General features: G+C 36.6%; 1 protein-coding gene across 2 annotated transcripts; it reads left to right on the forward strand.

The window, feature by feature from the left end:
* The first annotated feature begins 205 nt into the window (after positions 1-205).
* Positions 206-12,372, forward strand: LOC120951832 (zinc finger protein 251-like). Of its 2 annotated transcripts, none has more exons than XM_040370790.2 (3): positions 206-643; positions 6,063-6,294; positions 6,391-12,371. In XM_040370790.2, the coding sequence occupies exons 1-3, from the start codon at positions 636-638 to the stop codon at positions 7,618-7,620; spliced, it is 1,470 nt and encodes a 489-aa protein (XP_040226724.2). In that variant the 5' UTR covers positions 206-635; the 3' UTR covers positions 7,621-12,371. The 2 variants fall into 2 exon arrangements, with proteins under 2 accessions (XP_040226724.2, XP_049462243.1); XM_049606286.1 differs by having other exon boundaries at positions 207-341; positions 6,391-12,372.
* The last annotated feature ends 9,882 nt before the right edge of the window (positions 12,373-22,254 follow it).

Raw genomic sequence — 22,254 nt, forward strand, 5'->3', positions numbered from 1 at the left:
GAAAGCAAAAAACACCGCACATGCGCCCTATCGCCTCCCTCTAGACGTTCCTCCCAATATTTCTTTTCTCGCTTATTCCACCGGCAAGAGAAGTTCTGATGTTGATCGTCGTTGTCTCACTTCCAAAACGTGCTTGCACGTCCTTATGCTTCCTTCTTCACGCAGCTTGCAGCGGGATGCAATGGCAAAGCAGTATCGGGTATTGTACGGTGGCGGCATGTGCTGCATAAACAATGAAGACCAGTCTGTCACTAGTCGCTGTTGCCAGCAGACGTGTTCGTCTTGCGAGCCGTACGTACAGTTTTGTCGGATTTGAGTCATAGTCGTTTTAACCATTACAAGTGCGTGTATTTGATTTGATATTGCTTATACTGTCTTGTGTAGAAAATATAAATCCCTCAAAAAGTGTTGAAAATATAATTTCACAATTCTAATTATTATTAAAATTAAAACTACAACAAATGGTTTATCATCGGCGAACAAGTGAAATGAATATTTATGGTAGATAGGATTAAGATCGTGTTGGAAACCTGACAACTATCAATATCATAGCAGTGGAAAGTGCAGTGAATTAACACAATCCATTCTGAGCAAACCAAAGGAATTGGAATAAAAGAGATACAAAAATATTCAAAATGAATTCGTAAGTCACTCAGAACAAACACATATGTTGATAAGTTTTCATCTCACTATTGAAAAGTATTTCTGGTTTTCCTTTACATTTTTGTACTTTGGTGATCGTCCTTACTGTTCTTGCTGGATCGTGCTGGTCGCTTTTATAAGCCTGTGCATGTAATGGAACCACGTATCGTACATTACGCGTATTATCTTAAATCAGTTTAGGGCACAATGATTATTTGAAAAATTAGTATGACTATGCGCACTGTTGCATAACTATTCCATAACTTTATTTAATAAGTTCTCTAACAATTTTTACACGAATACATCCAATGCGGAAACAAATTTTCTTGTCTAACTTGTCAAAATGAGCTTTTAAACATCGGGAAATATCAAACGAAATTTGAACCGAAAATTGTTCAGATTTTCTCAGTACTTGCAATCAACGCTCCCGACAACAACAACAAAATAAATAAATAAAAAGACCAATTTTCGAGACTGCTACGAATGTATGCAGCTTGTCCTGACAAGCGACAACAGGTTTTGCGCAGATTGTTGATTGAGAACATACAAAAAGAGCCCGCTTCAGACAGTCGACCTACGAAATGCCTCATCATGCAGAAGCGGAGCTGCAATTGGCAAAAAACTACAGCAGGCAGGAATTTAAAACCGAGTACAATACATAATGTGTCGAATGAAAGTTTTTAGATGCAGTTCAGCCCGGTGTTCCGGGTTTTTAATGTGAAGAAGAATCGGTGATTTTCTTACCATTTGTGTTTTACTTCACTATCCTTGCTATATTTGGCATGGTAGTGAAAACTTTTTTTTTACCAATATCGCAACGTAACTCTCCAAAACGTACATTTTTCTGTTTATCTTATCATTCTGAATACATCTAGTTAAAACTTTCGAGCGTATACTATAAAAATGTACAAGGGTTGCCACTATTTGCAAAGTAAGAGCAGAAACAGACGATTTGTCAAATAAACCAACCATGAAACATTTGCAGATTTGTATTTGTTGGACGTTTCTCTTAGAATTATGTTTGATTTTTCAGTACGATTCGGATCGTCTATTATGCTGCGGGTGACACATTGGAACAGAACAGGGTTATTTCAGAGATGTAATATTGGCTCTCTGTTCTATTCAATAATAGATCGTTGATTGCTAGTAGGTGACGTCTTATTTAGTCACTTCAATGCTACAATTGGCAATACTGCTATGATTAGAACATTGGTATATTACGTCCTGTCAAAATCTACCACCACATTGTCCCCTTACGTTGCTCTATTACAATAAGCGAGCACGTGCACTGTCGAAGGAACGCTAAACTTTTTCCCCATCAACGGTTTACCACGAACATTAACGAAATCTTTGACATTCCGTCGTAAACACAATCGATTCATGGTTCAGCTCCCGCACAGCTTCTCCGTACAAACATTCCGTTTCATCTACCATGCACTCGTCTCCCTCGAAAAAATGAAGCGTAGAGAAAACCAAAAGTGAAGCTCATTTTCATAAATGCTCAATTTGTGTAATACCACTCCCGTAATTACGTTATGAGCGTAGTGTGAGTCATTTTACGCCAATAGCCGAAACACACTGCTAACAGGTTAGGATATGTACAGGGGCTCTGGAATAAATACCGTCTGCAATACAAGCATTTTGGTGATGATGTGGGGCGTTTTCATCTAATGGAGTCACCCTTCATTGTTAAACATGTAGCGCCGTAAACTGCACCAGTCACTAGGAGTGTAAGTAGGCACGCTTTTCCATTTGTTGCTTAAATCTTCACTAGGATTTTCTCATGCACCAGAATTAATGAGAGAATTGTATGAGTTCGCTATTTATGTTGGTGACCAATATTGTAATTCGTTTGAATTACTTCTTCATTACGAATGACATTGGTTGTGGTGATTGGATCGCCATTTGATTAAATCTTGGGTTAGAATTAATTACTGTTCCTAATGAGTATTTTTTCTTACATATTCTCGCAATTATCCTTACCTGATTTTATGGCCTGCTTCTTACTGCTCGTAATAACCTTTATAGTCTTCCCAGACTTTTGTAGAGAAAGAGAACTATTTTAAAATTGTGCTATTCTAAAAAGTTGAAACTAACGATTAGTACGGAATCTTGATGACCAGTTCAGCATATAATGCAGTGCGTAGAATAGTCCCGTGAGTTGCCTTGTGAACGAACGGAGCTCAAACCACAAACCGCCTTGCCCCTGCCAGGTAGAAGAATGAAGTTTTGCGGATCACCAAGTATGGGTGCAGATATTCTAAATTCTCTCTCTCTCTCTTGGCTCTCCTCGCTCAGGAGTTACAGGAACCCTTAACTTTTGTTAAAGTGTATTGCCCCTGTTATCCTAAACTGGCCACTAATTCCTTGTTCTTCATTTTTATGAACCTAGTGAATCTAGGTGAATTATGCATCCACTTAACAATGAAAGGAAAAATACATCGTTTTATTTAGTTAAACATCATAACCTGTTAAAATATTTCCTTGAACTCATTTATGTAAGCAATTAAAAAAAAACCTCTTTGCTAGATATTAAACATTCAAATCAGATATCCCTTTTCAAACGTCTAGCCCGTTAAGTGTACCAGTAGCAAAAAGAGCGTGAAAGAAAAGCCAAAATATGTTAATTTCTTCAAATACAATCATACCACCAAACGTGGAAGAAAGTTGTGCAAGGATAACAACATTATTCTCGAATGCAAACTGCCGTTATAAGCTTACATTCAAATGCGTTCCTATGCAAACGTTATTGTTTTGCACATGTCTCCTAAACATCCATAAATTTGATTTTTGTTAAGTCAACCCAATCGGAGACAGCTACTGGGAAGCCAATGATGCACAATTGATGCAGCCCCATTAGTCACATTCAAATCAGTCGCTCTAAATCGATTACACGTATGAGGAAGATGTTCGACCCTCGAGATAGCGTTGTTTAAACATGGAATAAAACAAGTTTGTCCGCTTGAAAAAGGCACCCCCATTAGACAAGCAGTGCTCAGGCAATCAGCAAAAAATACACATAGCGGCTCCTGCGTACAGCAAGCATCTGTGAACAATTTCGTACATAAATTGTTTCACTCTTTTCGATCGTTATTTTTTGTAGAGCAGGAAGCTATTGCTTAGGAAAAAAACGAGCATAGCATTACCAGTTGGTGCGAAGTGATTGTCGTTCTTGCAATAAAAGAAGCATCTTTCCAGAGCAAAAAAAAGATGACAAAAATACTTTCAAAAGAAAAATGATCTAAAAGCTGATGTTGCACCCTATTTTGCAAGAAATGTTGCCTATTTACTGCGTGCGATAAGCTGAATTTGTTAACGGCCTGGTCGTTTTACAGAACATTGTTAACAAGTGTTTCAAGTTGTAAAAAGGAAATCCTTGTGCTAGGTTGGTATTTTTCACAATTGAAGAAAATTATTGTAATCCCAAGTTAATATTCGTTTATTTTGCATATGTTGTCCTTGCTACGGGACCTTTTAGGGAAGCCCTATGGCAGTAAGAACATATCAAACAGTGACAGTAGAAAGAGTAGAATTCCTGTCATGCACGGAAGGATGGTGAAACAATAAATGTAAAATAGACCGTTGAAGTGGGGTGCCAAAATTCGAAGCCTTAGCTTTATCGCATGAGCAACATAGTTGTACCAACTGCTCCATCAGAGCCTAATACGCGAATGAAGTCTATTGATTTCCTTCAATGAGCCTAGAAGTAATCAAGTTGATATTGATCACGTGACTTTTGGTTAAGAGGAACGAAATGAATCGAAAGGAATCAGAAAAGGTCATTTACACAAAAGTATTAATGTCGATTTGAATGCATTGCCTACATTCCACTGTGCAGTAGACTGCAAATACATGTACGAACTGCTAACCTTTTTTTCTATTCTTCAGATCGGTTTAGACCTGTTATTAGACTACTGCTCTTTGAAGAGTAAAGGGAATTAGATTCCCTACAATTCCTGTACTGCTATTGCCATTCCTATGTAATACCCCATTCAAAACGTGAGCTTCGAGAAGGGCATTTGTTTTCGTGTGGAATCTGGTTCTTGAGCTGCGATGTAATCTAATTTACATTTTTACAGCCTCACGCCGCACAAGCTATGTTTTAATGAAAATGCGTAAATTTTTAACGTTTGCCGCGGTCGATTCGTTTTGTTTTATTTTTCTTTGCATTTTTTACCTATTAGTTTATTCCCTACCAACCCCAGAATTCTTATTCCTGTAATTCATTCTAAGGTCGATTAATTAATCGCGAAATGGCAGTGGTAGCAAGTAAGACACGAATCAACACTTGCAAGATGCTCAGCGCGCTACGAAGAAGAATAAAAGGGAAGCTTATGTGCGTTAAAAAGACAATTTGTTTTGACCTTTTTTTGTAACCTTTTTGTTCGCCCTAACTCTGCATCTTGCAGTAACAGCGTGTTGGTATTTGTCGGCGAATGTTTGGATAAAACAAATTATACCGTAGTGCGACAACCCTCCTCATGCCTCGGTATGGTAACTGGTAACTATTGAACTGTGCCTCGAGCAACAGTGAGCAACCCAATCCCTAGCGTCCAGCAAAAAGAACGCATTTTTCTTCAGTTCTTTCGAAGATTCGGCTAGCAGTAGAACTTTACGGCCACTAGAAAGTCCGATGTCTTACGTATAATGCCATATTGACAGCAGTAAATTATGTCTCATTCGCAAAAGAACGTATAAACGGCACTCTTGGTGATCATAAATCATTTCTGCGCTAAGATGAAAAATGCTTCCCAGAACCATGCGGAACGAATGAGCGAAATAAATGTGCGAACTATTACCACCCCCAATCACAAAAAAGTCAACCAGAAACGGAAGATTCGGTTTCACGATAGTTAATTATCCAAAATTGGGATAAGCGGCGAAATATGCAATATGTGACATATGCATGATGTACGAGTAACGTGTTGCTTGGTCGGTGAAGCGAGGTATGGTGCGATTGGTTCAATTCAGATTATTTTATTACTAGAACAAATCGACACAAATCCACACTCACACGTTGTTGATAGTTGATCTATTGAAGAGAATGAGAAATGTTTTTCGGTTGCAATCAGGAAAGATATATTTTTGAATTGGCTCGAAGATTGGACGCAGTGTATTTACAGTCGTGTTGAAACTTATTCTGAGCTCCAAGGGTGGCTTGTCGGACTACTGGATAGACGTAGCGTATCCCATGACAGGACGAACAGATTTTATTTTCATTGGGGATATTTAGAATAGATTCGACACCCAGAAACTTTGTTGTAGATTGTAGTAGTTTACATGCATTTTAGTATTTTAGTGCGAAAGACACAAATTAAAGTATTTAAGAATGTGTTTATATTAATATTTTCACATGCGGCAATTCTTTTTGGATTCTGTGATTAATTATGTTATAAATATGGCATTTTTTTCTCCTTTAGAATTGTCATTGTTTACATACCACATACGGTCGAATATACACCTGATGTACAATTTTCCTCTTTGGAGTATGTTACTGTTCCAATCAATGAATCCAAAATCGAAACCATTAGTATGAATGCGATGAAATCAAATTCAAACATGAACTGTGAAACAACGATGGAAAACGCTGAAAAGCTTAATCAACACATCATGAAGGACGATCTGATTTTGCTGGCTTCGGAGGAAAAATCGGTAAGTAAGTCCCTCAAAAGGCGATATTCATGTTACAGTAACAAACAACTAAATCCAATGAATACTTATTTGTTTATAACACACGTTTTCTAACAGAGCTTGAGGCGCAGCTGTGGTTTTCTGGAAGACGAAGGTCATGCGGCTTTAGATAGTGATACAAATCCACTAAACTACGTTCCAATAAGCAATGAAATAATTTTGGAAGTATCGTCGTCAAGCTTTGATGAAGGAATAGGCTTGAGTAACACTGAAGAATCAAGTGATGATCAAGCGAGTGCCAAATCCAACTCGCTGACAGCCAACAACTCTGTGAAGAATCCAGCAGCGAAAGGCTATCAACGTAAGCAAAGTAAGGATAAATTAAAAAACTACAAATGTGAAATCTGCCAACAAGTGTTCATGATGAAAAAACACCTTCGGGAGCATCATGTAATTGAGCATCCGGGAGAAAACTGTAACAAATGTGCCATATGTGAAAAAACGTTCAAACTACGGTCGAATCTTCGGCAGCATCTTCGTATCCATACGGGTGAACGTCCATTTCGATGTGACATTTGCGGCAAGACATTTGTACAGGGCAGCGCTCTAACTGTCCACCGGGAATTACATAAGGAGCAGCGTGACTATGAGTGCTCAGTTTGCAAAAAAGCATTTAAATCGAAGTTTGCCTTCAAAAAACACGAAAAAGTACACATTGGACTGCGGCCATTCAAGTGTGATGAGTGTGGAAAATCATTCACCCAATCATGTAACCTGAAAGCACACCAAAAATTGCATACAGGAAATCACGCATATCATTGCACGACCTGTTCAAAGACCTTTCGCTTCAAATCCCACTACCAAGATCATCTAATGACGCACACCAAGGAGAAAAAATACTGCTGTGCCCAGTGCGGTCGTACGTTTGCTTACAAAAACTCCTTCCAGCGGCACACCCTAATCCACCGGGATGAAGCTCAACACCAGTGTATGGGATGCGGGAAACAGTTCAGCAAACTAAGTCACCTCACCTTCCATTACAAATCTCAAGGTTGTGCTCGTAAACTAGCACAAGAGGGTGAGGTAGATAGAGCTTCAAAAAATCTGACTTGCGACATTTGTAACAGCGTCTTCGAACGCGACGATACTTTACTGGCCCATCGAAACGAGCTGCACAGCTGCGAGGATAACGTGCACGAAAAGGGACGATGTCGGTACAAATGCGTTATCTGTAGCAAATCGTTCCAGGAAGAGAAGGAATTGCGTACCCATTTCAAGTTGCACGAAGCCGACGATTGTCCTTTTCAGTGTGGGATGTGTGGAATCCTTAATTTAAACAATACCTAAAAACCGGTAAGGTTCTCGTTAAAGGGTATGCTAATAAAATGAAGAAGAATCAGGCCAAATTTACTGTATGATAAGGACTTATTCTGTGATATCTCAGAGTGTATGAAAAATATGTGTTTGTACTGGTCGTTTCGTATTAAACAGCGAATATCTACAAGATAAGATTAGTGTTTTAATTACCGTCGCAAACCACATTTTGTGACAATCCTCACTCCGAAGCCATCCTAAATTAATGGAACCAAAAATCATAATGGAAAAGATTTGTCTCTAGTACGGTCGTTGCTGCAGGGTAGCTTATCTCATATGCATATGTTGTCTATGAAAACGTTGGTAAATGGTTCATGCCGACTATGAAAGGTGTAGGAATAACCCTAGTGGGAGTTTCTAGTTCCTTAATAGAGGTAGTAATCCATTCCAGTTTCTTAGACAGAACCTTTAGAAAGGGATATTATATACCTAACTAATTGAAAGGCCCTGCCCAGCACTGAAACATCTTAAACATTTGTTCTCTGTTCATTCATAATGCTCAACACGGAACTGGAATGGATTTAAATGGAAACATAATAAAACTATTAGTATTAATTTTTGCCTAGTTCATATGGTCCAATTCTATGGGTAAGTTTCGTGTTACAGTAGTCAAGGCGTATATCTTTTATAGAGTTATGGAGTCACATGTACCGAAACTTGTATATGCAGGGCTGACTATTCTACTAGCTGAGGCTTCAGCTAAGGCAGTCGTATACACTAACTACTGCTCTTGTGACAAATAAGGAGAAGAATACAGACAAGACTACTTGGGTTGTTGTGGAAAACATTTACTCACACCTTACTTTTCACTGTTAAGCTAGACATGCCATCTAGTTTCTGTTTTGGATACTGGTCGAAATTTTGAATACGATTCCACAAATTTCATAACACTCAATTCCAAACGAAAATTTTATCGAAGATAATTTACCTAGCTCTTGCCCATGTGACTAACTAGTATTCTTTCCATTCTTTATTCTAACTTCAATTATACTTTATAGCCTAATCCTGATTTCATTCCCAGAGTATTTTTCCTCAAGGTTCAAATTTATTTTTTTTGCTGGTTCTTATTTCCTAGCATTATATAGGTATTACTTCATTGTGAACCTTAATGAGTAGCCACTTCTCTTGTTTCGTTATCATTTGGCTAAAGTAAAAAAAATAGTTTGCTATATCAAGTAATTGTAAACTTGGTTTGTGACTTTTAGGCTATCCATTGCAGGATAGCCAGTAATACGTATGGTGGGCTAGGTCCATACAAGGCTTGATTCCATGTCGAGCATATTCTAAGTGATGTGAGTTGATAACTGTGTCATGAAGCCGTGCCCATAAAAAATGTAAAAATGTAAATGTAATTGTAATGTAATGTGAATGTAAAAATAAGCATTTTGCAAAGTATTGAGTTATTTGCAATTATTTGCATTTAAACGGCCACAAAAATAGTGGCTGTGTCGTAAAATGATTAGTATTTCGGATTTAAAGTACTTATTGTACCGAGAAATCCATCTTAATTATTTTAACTACGTTCTAATGATTTTAAACATTTGCTTGTGTTATTAAAAATACATAAGTTTTTTTCTCCCATTCTAAACTTTTCAAACTTTATCTTAAAAAATGTGATTTTCAAATTCACATTCACTTTCACACTTGAAACATTTACGCAACATAACATTATTTCGCAGCTAAATATATTTTTTTTCTTTTTTTTAAAGTAAATTACGGAATATAAAATGGTATTTACTAAACATTTCAATGAAAACACATTGAGTTTTTGAGATAATTATACCTCTTTAACATATATCTAATATATAACATAGATGTTATAACATTTAACAACCCATAGCTGCATGATACAAGAGGAAAACGATTTTAACAATATCTTATTTGATTAATTCAAAATTAGTGGTTTTAAATAATTCACGAAAAGTTCGATTATTTCCAAAACTTTTATAATTTATTTTGTTACTTTTAGGTATAGTAGCACTATAAAAGCTAACGCATTTAGATGAATAACAATGAAATATTGGCAATTTAGCAAACCTTTACATAGCAAATTTTGCTTACGCCAATCACGTACACGAGCAAAATTATGGCGGCACGTTTTTGACCAGTCATTCCGGACAGTAATGCTGCGCAAAGAACAGCAAGGACAAAAGAAAAAACAAAATTGAATTGCTCAAATTACACGTTTGTTTGGTGCAAAAAGCAGCATGAGTACTAAATGTTGAATTACGAATTGCTAGCTAAGCTCTCCATATTGAATTCCTCTGAATTTATTCTGAAATGAAACTACTTCATAGTCGAACAGCTGGTAAACTTTCAAAATAGCTTTCATATTTTCATTCTTTTTAGTATCTTAAAGGATATTGGCTTGGGGAGTACAGTTAATCCCTTATAGGATTTTCTATCTGTAACTTATTGATAGTATGAAATTTAGACATATGTCTACGTTCAATACGAGCCTTGAACCCATGACGAACATGTTGTTAGGTCCTGTGAGTTGATAAATACGGGAGCGACACGGTTGTAAGACTACATATAACTTTAAGAAATAATTTTCATATCTTTATTGCAAAAAAGACTCTTTTGTGCAGGTTTAAAAGTTTGTTATAACAATCCAGAGTAAAATATATAGTACCTCATGTTTTTTTTGCATTAAACAGTTATAGCCACGACCAAATTACGACAATCCATGGCAATCCAACAATTTTCATAATTATTGATTCGATTCCGGTAGATTTGATTGATAGTTTCTGCGTGATTTTCTGCTTTTATTATAGCTATCTCTGCGGATTTCGTAGCAAGGCACGTTGATTACGTGAAGGTGTATTATTTTATGTTGCCTATATCTAACCTTCTTCACGTCCAACGAAAAATATTCTTTTTGATCAATGACAGATGCTACAATAAAAAAGAATAATAATAAAACGATTTCATCTTATGCACTACCTCAGAGGAATAATATGTACAACATTTTTAAGGAACATATGTGTACCCTACATTTTTTTATTTCAGTGTTTACAAAACACCACGTTGCTTGTGTAATCATTGATAATTATGTGGTTTAGAGAGAGAGAGAATTATATTCTTTCGCATCCAAACGAATAACATGACTCAAAAAGTTATGTACAATATTGAATAGTTCCACGTTTTTTTGTTTTCTTTGAATTATTCCAAGGTATATTATGATGGATTAGTCCCATCACTGTAATCAGTATCAGTAAAGTGCAAGATTTTGTTGTTCTTGGATTATTATTTTGTATTTTGCAAAGTAAAAGTATCAACATGTTTAAAGATTCCACAAATGTTAGTAATATTTGTATATAATCCTATTATTCGAAAATAACCTTCCGTCGCGCCTTTCTATTAACGGCATCGACCTATGCGTGATTTCATTGATTGTCGCCAGATCGGGGCCACTTTTCACCTCCAACGCACCACTGACCAATACCGCTAGCCAAACTTGATTATGTCTTATTGTTCTGTCAGGATCGTGTGACTTGAATTCATTATCTGTGCGCTAGAAATCGTGTATAGAAACCTGAAGCACTTCGACTACTGCATACACGCTTGCCGAATAGCGAAATATTAACATCACAGTTACGTACCACTAATACCATCACGCTTCCCAAAACAACTCACCCACGGCTGGAAATATATCCGTTCGTTGAATATAACGTTTGGCATATACCAATGGCTTCGTATCTGGCGCAGCAGCCTTTATGGGAGCCTCCGCATTACCAGTATGTCTTCCGCAACTGAGTACGTGTCGTCTCAAATTTTGGCCCTTCGTGTACGTGCTTTGAGTGAACAAATTCCTCCCAGAAGCTCCAAATCATTATACTTTTGCTTCGAGAATACCCCCTGGAAGCGAGTTTTTCTGTTATAACACTGATTTTGAATCGATATTGTGTATTTTATTTTCAACTAACAAGAAAATTATTTTTACATTGTGGAATTCTGTTTCTAAATTATTACAACAAGAAGTTAGTATTTATATTTAGCAATTGAAGTGTTTTTCTCTTTTGTGTACATTGTGTTTTCGTAACCGATCCTGCTGACTTTGTACAAACTGCCTTAGACTTAAGCCCAATACTTATGTTGAACACCCTATGTAAAAGTTGGAGACAGGTTTAGATGGCGCACAGCCACTTTTTGAAATTGGCAAAAATGTTGCCTAGGTTGGCGCTTAAGATGTTCCAAAAATATTTGACTCTGTACAACTGTTGTTTTTCCATGGTCGAAAGGTAACGATTGAGCATCCTAACATTGTGCAGCTTCCTTGTGAAACTTTTTATGTTGAGGACAAATATATTATTAATTACAAATGACGGTAACGCCGACAAAAAGTGTTTCTCCCAAGATTCGACCATGTTTTCATCTGTTTGAGTACATCATGCACGATATCTTGCTGCAACCCGTATGACAATGCCATCACGGTGGAAGCGCTCGTAAAAAGATCATGAATGAAACATGCTATGTAACTCATAAAAGCATTATTCTTCCATCAGAGACAATCGTTTTATCATTTGACTTGATGTTGTATTGTTTTTGTTAGTGATGTCACCGCACAAACCTAATGCGGAAAGTACAGACAAGAAGATCTGAAAGAAAGGTGTTCTAGTTTATCAGCGGTCATTAGCTCTGCATGTTGAATAGTTAAATGTCATACTCTTACTCAAGACTAAATACAAAAAAGATACACAATCAAAACGAGTCCAAAAAGTTTATGACGACTTTCAAGAGTTGAAAGTTTGTATGCCTAAGAAAATGCCACTAATGAAGAAAGAACAAGAATACTTTAAAAATAAATCATATTACATCAACTCCTATCCGGAAATTGTTGCCCTCATACAGGTAAATAATGTCATACAAAAAAAAACTTGATAACCGATTCACAACTGGCATATAACTGAGATACAGACAGTCCAAAAACTATTTGTTTTGCTGAACATTTTGTAGAAAAATGCGAATTATGGCCGATATAGGCACACATAAAAAAACTAAAAAAATTCGTTTGAAGGATGTGCAAAAAGTATTCGTCTATTTAGCTTTTTACTCATTTACGCTGGCCAAACGTTACGTAGACATGAATTAAATTAATTATTATCAATCTGCCTAGAGCCTTTCTTCTAAATTGATGCAATTCTGTTGTTTGAATTGCTTTTCGAGTGGTCAATGAGGCACTAAAAGCGGGGGAGTTAAAGGAATGGAGCATGATGGCGAAAATCATATCTCATTGCCGTGCATAACCTATCCTACCCTTTTTTCAAGGTTACAAAACATGTAGGAGGCCTCATTCCTTCATTTGATCAGCGGTTGGCATTTTTTTGACACTTATTGTGTGTCAAAAAATCATGTAAGCAGTCATAATTTACAGTTTATATAACGAAAGAAGCGGTTGAACGTCCAAAAAATAACAAATCAGTGCATTTTACGATGGCCAATAAGATAACGAAAATATATGGATCACATTTAGTTGATGGATCATGCTTTATTTCATTGTAGCAGGCCATGTCATGGCTTAAGTGTGTGAGTTGTTACAAAAATGCTTTGTTTGAATAATCCCACACGCAGAAAGTGGCCAAATCTGCTAAGTAGCATCAATTTTTTTTATCGAATTAGGCTCTACTAACATATTAAAACAAGAGAGTCAGAGAAACTGTACCAATATTCGGCAGTGTACCTGTTTTCGGCAGGGTAACTAAAAGCGTGTAATTACGCAAAAACGCGTTGAAAATTGTCTCAACACATATTTTTTAAGTAGAGATATACTCATTTGTTATTCATATACGAAGTTTCACATCATTTCCTAGCATATTTTTCAAAATATCAAACAAAATGTGCTGAGTTCAACATTTTTCGGCAGATTTGTTGTCAGTCCATAATTCGGCAGGTTTCATTATTAAGCAAACCAGAGTACTTAAACAATAAAGTGTGGTTTTTATGAAAGATTCTATGGTTGCTGATTTTATACTATTCGCTTGGAATTTTAAAATCACTAAAATCAAGTAATTATTCACTTTAAATGCTGCCGAAAATTGGTACTCGGTAAATGTTGATTTTTGACACATCAATGCTGTTGGCTCCTGCCGAAACTTGAAACCAAAGTGTATGAATTTCAGGTGGTCTCGTCCCATACAAATTGACAACTAATTTCGGAATCAAAAAGCTCCTTTTGACAGAATGGGTGAAATGAATTTCCTTAGGAACCGATCGCTTTGTTCTTAGCAACACATAGTACACATTGGTGTCCTCATCGACGGCATTATTTTGATCCAAAAATAGATTTTATTTAGTTCAGATTTGGTTTAGCTTACAATAAGAAATTTTTTGTGTGTTTTTAAGGTATTTCAGTGCAAATAACTAAGATTCTACGATTGATTGTGTATTCGGCAAGTCGCCAGAAAGCTTGTTTGGGAAAAAGTTTTCACCCATGCTGTCAAAAAGTGACGTTCAAATTTGATCATAAAAACAGTCTTTGAGACCACCTGGTCTTCATACACTTTGCTTGAAACGATAACACACTTTTGATTTCGTTGAATATGCCGTACTCTAACAGTCTCAGTCAAACAGTCTCATTTTTCCAATGCCTACTTTGTTTGTAACTCACATCAAAGTGACTGTAAAAATTGCCAGCAAAATGTCCAAAATGGGCAACATAAAATTAATAATTTAGGTACTTTTCAACACTAATCTTAGGAAAGTGAGAGTGTAAAATTGTTTTTAACATTTTTGTCAGCCTATTGGCATTAATTAAAACATTTATCGACCCGTATTCGCGTTGCCGAAAATTGGAGCACAGCCTGCCGAAAATAGGAACAAAAACAGTGTATGCATTTTCATAAATATCGCTAGAAAATGTATTTGAAAGGACAAATAAAAATAGCACAATATAATACGATAGTTTATCGTTTATCGTTTATCATAATAATGCCACTTTCAAGAAAAATAATAAACATTGTAAGTGTGCGAGCTGTTTTAGTGAAACTGCTGCACTAACCTGCCCAATACTGGTACATTTACCCTTTTTCAAATTGAATAGATCATTAAATCAATTAATAAAGACATTTACAACATAAGTGATGCAAAAAGGACAAGGCTGGTTAAACAAATATTGCTTTACAGACCGTACAAATTATATAAGTATTTAAATTATATGCAGCGGTACCATCAAAGTATTAAACAATTGTATATCCTAACACCAACTCATACCATTACCCGCTGTTGTTGAAAAAGGTAGCTTTGAAAAAATGCTATATAGGGTAAATGTACCAGTATTGAGCAGGATAGTGCCGTAGTTTCACAAAAAAAAATAACGTACGAGCAGTTTTTATCACTTTTCATGAAAGTGACGTTATTTTGAACGATAAAATATCGTTTTAAGCTGTACTATTTTTTTATTTGACTACTTAAATGTATTTTTTTAGATATACGTGAAAATGCCGCCACTGTTTTTGTTCCCATTTTCGGCAGTTTGGTCCTATTTTCCAAAGTATATATAATACAAAGAACGAGTCAACCAGAACATATGATCAAAAAGCGTGTAAAAGTTTGCATTAATGTATTAATTGTTGTGCATGCAGTGGTCTGAATGCATTTCGGTCAGTTTTACAACGTTTGTTCATAATTTTGTACTTAAAAAGGTTGACGGATATAAAAAAAGATAGAATTATAATGCAATTATCGATATAACAAGATCAGTGCCCAAAATTAGGACGAAATCATCTGCAGCTCAAGAGGACAAAAGCTAAGAGGCCAGATTCCTGATTGTGGTCGTTTTTAAGTGATGAATTACTGAATAAGTTCTCCATGTCAAGTGCCTGAGAAGGAAATGTATAGTTACACTAGATTTTGTGCAAAAAATGCACAATTAGCCCTAAACAGTGTTTGGTTGTATGAAATCGTTGGTGAAAACTTTTTCATCTAATTATCAAAAACGAGCTTTGAAAATGGTGGACCAAAATCTATGAGCTATGCATCGATCTCTGTATTATATAGTCTTTGGGCAAAAGTATGAGACTGTTCTGGATACGTAACATGAATGTCAATTGAAATTCAAACTACAGTGAAATCTCTTGAAGATGAAGTTTCTTCAAAATGATTTTTTGCTGTAAGCTGAACATTTACACCAGCGGGCGGCAAACTTTTGAGGCAAATGGCCAAATTTAGTAAATGATCCAAAGCCGAGGGCCAGGAGAATGCGGTTTTTCTATTATTGTGATTTAATTATTACATTATATAATTTTAGAAAAACAATAATTAGTTGATGATATCAAGAAATGCGATTGGAATTATTGCTGTTTTCCTAGAATTGTGTCATGCAAATATGGTTCAAAATTGATAATACCTACATAATTTTTTTTTTAATATGCAAAAATATAAATCATAAAATTTTGTATGCGACCTTCGTTTCGATAGTCTCATTGTGGTGTTAAAATAATGTTAATATTACATAACAGTAACATTAGAAAATGGACAACAATTGTCGATTTTTTATGGGTTTATCTTAACCCGCCTGCTCATGATAGGGCACGTCGATGTGACATGGCCCGGTCAACAACAATTCTCCAGGATGCTCGGTCCCTGGCTGCAGTCTCCCATCCATGCAGACATCAGATTTCCGACAGGTCTCGCTTCACCTGGTCCAGCCATCGAGTTCGCTGTGCTCCCCTGTGCCTTATGCCGAACTGGGTATCGCTGTCGAACACCTTCTTGGTGGGGCATGAGTCCGGCATTCTCATGACATGCCCCAGCCATCGTATCCTACCAGCCTTCGCCACCGTCAGGATTCTCGGTTCACCGTACAGCTCAACAAGTCCATCCTTCTCTTCCACGCTCCATGCTCGAACACACCGCCAAAGATGATCCGGAGGATGCGTCGCTCAAACACGCCCATAGCGTTTGCATCCTCCGCTCGGATGGTCCAGGATTCGTGTCCGTAGAGGACCACAGGGCGAATCAATGTGCGATATATCTCACATTTCGTGTGGGCTCGAAGTCTTCTGGATCTCAGCAGTCGATGAAGCCCACAATTTGCACGATTCCCCTGCACAATGTGTCTCCGGATTTCGCTCCTGATGTCGTTGTCCGAAGTAAGGACCGTCCCGAGATAGCTAAACTCCTTTACCACCTCTAGACTGTCGCCGTCAACTAATACACTGCTTCTCAGATGGTCTGAGTCTCCAGCAAGCAGGTACTTCGTTTTCGTCGCATTGATTCTCATTGCATTGAAAACGTTAATTGCACTTTGAGTAGTAGTATCCCATTAGTTAGCAGACAAAATTTGACACCTCTATCAGTCGAACTCTAACCATGATGGCCAAAAAAGTGAATCAAAAGCGTGCGCGATCAAATAATGGCACCCCGTAGCGTCCAAAATCGACACCGTGCGGAAGTTTGTGGACGTCGTATATACCCGTTTTGGCATTTTGGTCGCCAACATCTTGGCACTATTAGGCAAAAATCAAAGCATCGAAAGAAAACCCAGGCTCATTTTTGAGGTTTCAAAAGAAGCTGAAATGAAGACAGATGGTCAAGTGGCTACATTACTATGTTAGTTGGACCGGGATATCGATGCAACCCACCAAACAGTTAAATAATACCTGGGAAACATAAAGAAACAGATCAGGAATTAGAAATCGCATCCACTGGCTTCGCAGTGGCAAACAATTACGCAAAAACTCAATGCAATAATTTCAGGTGAATTTCGACAGCAACATCCGTCAACTGTGTCCCATCGATTTTTTTCTACGCCAACGTGATGCATAAACTCTACTCTAACAATTTTGTAGCGAAAACTTAGGAGGAATTAATGAAAATCGATGGTAGAACTTAAATCATGCATGTCTTCGTCCACCATGGTGAAAATTCCTAATAACTGACGAAAGGCAATTCGCAAAGTCTTGAACATATTTGTGCAAGTAATCTGAAATAATTCCCTTTGAACAGATGTAAATGTAAAGAAATTATCTTTCCTAGTTTTTTTCTACAGCCAGTCGAAAATAGCATATTTTTTCATGCAAAAGTTACGGGGATATTGACCTCGAGTTCGAACCATCCTACTTTTTCAACGTTTAATTAAACTACTATGAAATGATGGACCGTTTAATTAAAAGTTGAAAAAGTACGATGGTATTATGGTATACTAAAACATCTTCAGTAATTTGTGTACGAATCGTTTCTTCCCATCTTTCCAAATCAGTCAAATCCTTTCGCGGGCTGGATTGAATGTTGCGGCCGACCGCTGATTTAGACTATACAGTCTGTTCCCGAGTTACGCGGTTTCTGCGTTACCGACGAATCCGCGTAACTCGAATATCCGCGAAAGTCGAATTACACGTTTTTTGACTAAAATACTATTGATTACTAAGTCTTTTATTTAATTTAGTACTTTTATACACTTTATCATTTATTTGATATGATTTGTGCAGAAAATTATAATATTTCTGGCTTTTAAGCGGTTTCAATTTGTTAGCAAAAATGCAATTTATACCGAACTTGAAGCAAATTGTACTGATTTGACATTTGATCTGTCAAATTTAGATAACCGCGTATCTCCGAATCCGCGTAAGTCGAGAACCGTGTAACTCGGGAACAGACTGTACCTTCATATTCTATATATTGTATGGCTCTTCAAGATGAATACCTCCATAAGGCCCGGGTCTATAAACATGTTGCTGCAACTTTTGTTCAATGGAAACATTTCTGTATTTTTATGTTTATTTAAAAAATTGTGCACTTATTTGCTCACTACAACATTTTCAAATTAAGTTTAAAATATTTTCTATTCGTTTTGGTATGCAAACAACTCCGAAATGTTTATGTCAAAAAATAAACATGAAGATTTGTTTCTCTTGCAACAAAAATGTTCGCGTGATACGAGTTTGACATTTCGTCCATACAATTTGGCAACGAATGTTCCCGCAACATTTTCATAGACCCGATCCTAAGGCGAATATTCTTCAATCTGCATATGCGATTTGGCAGCCGAAATTCTCTCAGGTGATCTTTTGGATGGTAGTTCACAAAAATATTGGTCAAAGGAAGCCATGTTTATCCCGAGGTTTCATGGATACTTCATAGCAACATCTTCAATAGTTTTCCTCAACATGAATACCTCTTTGAGCTGAAGGTCCCTTGAAAATTTTCCTTTGAGAGATTTCAGTAGACATCAGACACGGCATATCTTTCTTCGCGAATCTTTCCCCTTCCACTAGAAACAAGTGTCAAAAAAAGATTCGCCAAAATTTCGCAATAGTTCACATACCACGAATCTTAGCAGGATACAATTATCGTAATTTAGCAAAAAAAAAAATCGTAAAACGCGGGTTCTTGTTGAAAGAAATACACAATATACAACCATTAGAACATTTAGGATTTGAAAGCAATCGAAAACTAAAGTTTAAAGACGAAAAAAAACGATATTTCTCTGGGTCTGTCAAAAGATTGCAAGCAAATACAGTCAGTCCAAAAAGTATTCGTCTAGCTGAATATTTTTCAGAAAAAGGCGAATTATGGCCGCAAAAGGCATGGGGTGGTAAAAGTAATCACGGGGTTTGATAAATGGACTATCAATGCACACGTACTGCTAAAAATAAGCTTTAAAATAGTGCAATAACAACTAAATTATTTAAAAAACTAAAAAAAGTCATTTGATTGGTGCGCAAAAAGTATTCGTCTATCTGACTTTTGGCGTAATATGCGTATGAAAACAAAGGTTATGGAATCAAAAAATGTCCTGATCTTGTTTCTTATTGCATTTATGACTATTGGTGACTACTTGCACAACGCAAGAACTCATTTGAACCATTAAAATGGCGTATTTTTGATCCACTCATCCTACAAGACTTGTTCCAATTATTCTCTGGTAGAAATATTGCATTTACGAACTACGTGGCCAAGTTCCATTGACAAATTGGCAACATATATCATATTTAGAGCCTACTAAATCATTTTCATTAGTTTGGTTTCAGCTGGTTTGGTGTTTCGGGCAAATGACAATGCTCTGTATGTTCTCCAGCTCGACTGTTCTTGAACCATGTGATACATTTTAAGTAAAATTTCTCAGAACACGGACTCAAAGTACTTAAAAACTGCATGAATATGTTTCCCCATCTCGTCTCCAATCAATTTGAATCATTTTTCTAGCTCACCTTTCCTCACTGAGTTCTAGTATCATGACATCATGGTGCTACCGTTACACGAGATTTTGCTGCTGCATCTTAGTAGACTGTTTTCGCTATGGTAGACGTCGGCCGTATGACCTTGGCGATTTAAACGTGTTTTAATATATTAGTATAGCCTAATTTGAAATTAATTTTTGAATTATTTGATGCTCATTACCAGATTTGGCCACTTTCTGTGTATGGTATTATTCAAACAAAACATGTTTGTAACAACTCACTCATTCAAGCTATTACATGACCAGCTACGATGAAATGCAGCATGGCCCATCAACCAAATGTGACCCATCTCTTTTCCTGATCTTATTGGCCATCACAAAATGCACTAATTCCTTGGTAAAATTTAATTTTTTTGGACATTAAACCGCTTCTTTCGTTAGATTAACCGTTAAGGATGGCTGCTTACATGGCAGTTTGTCACACAATTAGTGTCAGAAAAATGGCCAAACTCTGATCAAATGAAGGAACGAGGCCTCCCACACATTTTGTAACCTTCAAAAATTGGTAGGATTGGTTATGCATAAGTTAAAGATACGATTTTCGCCATCATGCTCCAATCATTTAACTCCCCCGTCTTTAGTGCCTCTCTGACCGCTTGAAGTGCAATTGAAACAACAGAAATGCATTAATTTAGAAGGAAGTCACCAGTAGATTAATAATAATAAATTTAATTCACGTCTACGTAGTGTTTGTCCAGCGTAAATAATTAAAAATATAGTTGGACGAATACTTTTTGCACGCCCATCAAACGACTTTTTTAGTTTTTTATGTATTTTGGTAGCTATTGCACTATTTAAATGCTTATTTTTTAGCAAAACGTGTGTATTGATGGTCTCTTTATCGAACCTCATCATTACTTTTATCGCCCCATACGTATTACGGCCATAATTCGCCTTTTTCTGAAAAATATTCAGCTAGACGAGTACTTTTTGGACTGACTGTATTTATGTTATCCATCCAGCGATGGATAGCTTGAATTGCTCGAAAAAGATTCGTCACAGGCTGCTAGATTTTCCTTACTTCAGTGAAAAAGTGTTTGACAGATATTTTCTAGCAGAATATGCCGTGTCTGAACGCGACTGTTGTACATTTTTTACAGCAATGTCATGGCCAAAGTGTGTTGATATATCAGGTGGGCTTATCCAGTGCAATTTTACGCCTAAAAACGAAAATAGGAAGAAAACCTGGTTTGACAGTTACATCCATAACAAACTGGATGCTTTGATGATTTTTCTATGGACTCACTCCTAACTCTATCCAATTTTTTTTACAATGTTACACGATATTTGAGATCAATCGGTGATCTGTTGAACAGGACCAAAGGATATATACGCACTGGTAAGTTCCTCACTTTAAGTATAAAATCATATTTGGTACGGTTGGTACACTGCTCCAATTCAATAATTGTTGCCTATGTATCAGATTTGGCGAAGGAAATGTTTTTTCGGAATCTATAGCCTTCAAATCTTCGTTTTAATACAAGAACTGGCTGTCACGTTAGTTTTTTTTTTGCTTCTTTCTTCGTGCTACGTATCAGCGTCGAGCGAGTAATAGCATAACGAATGGCTACTATTTTGACCGGTGTTTCATTTCTCGCTTATTTTAATACTTTTTTTAGTTGCTGATTGATTTATAGCATCGGAATACTCTTATTTAAGAAATCTATTCATCACCAATTGATATAAGAAGTAAAATAAATCAATAAATTCGGTGTCCATCTTTCCCTACCACAAGGTGTCCGTCTTTCCCGCTTTTGTGTCAGGATGTTTAAACTACCAGCAAACAATATTTTGTATTGCTTTTATCCTCGTTCTTTCGCCAGTTTTTTCATTAATGATCACGACAACCCATTCATGAAATAAAACTTCCGGAAATATAAACAATACAAGTTGTAGAGCTTAAGATCGGCAGTAGTCAAATTAGATCATCAAGGGTGCACATGATTGAAAATTTATTTTGTTCGTGGATTTAACCAATTTTATATATATTATGCCAAAAATGTTCTCAAATGTGTTGTTTTACCTTCAGTATGGATTCTACATTGTTGAATTACTCGAAAATTACCTTTTTCATGCATTTATGAGAAGTGTCCATCTTACCCGGAGTTTCCGTCTTTACCTACCTTCCCCTACATCATATCATATACAGCTAGGCACTTCTACTGGGCAAGACGGAATGTTGAAGATTTTTTTGCTACGGGGGAAATTGTTTGGTCAATCATGACAAAAATCAACAAACTATTGAAACTAATACGTTTCATCTTCATAAAGCATCCCTAGAGAAAAACTTACTAGCAGCGGATAAATCAACTCAGTATATAGCTTATCAAACTACTGATTCTTCTTCTTTGGCTCAACAACCGTTGTCGGTCAAGACCTGCCTGTACCACTTGTGGGGTTGGCTTTCAGTGACTTTTGGATTACCA

This window comes from Anopheles coluzzii, chromosome 2 (genome assembly GCF_943734685.1).
Source record: "Anopheles coluzzii chromosome 2, AcolN3, whole genome shotgun sequence".
NCBI classification, from domain to species: Eukaryota; Metazoa; Arthropoda; class Insecta; order Diptera; family Culicidae; genus Anopheles; species Anopheles coluzzii.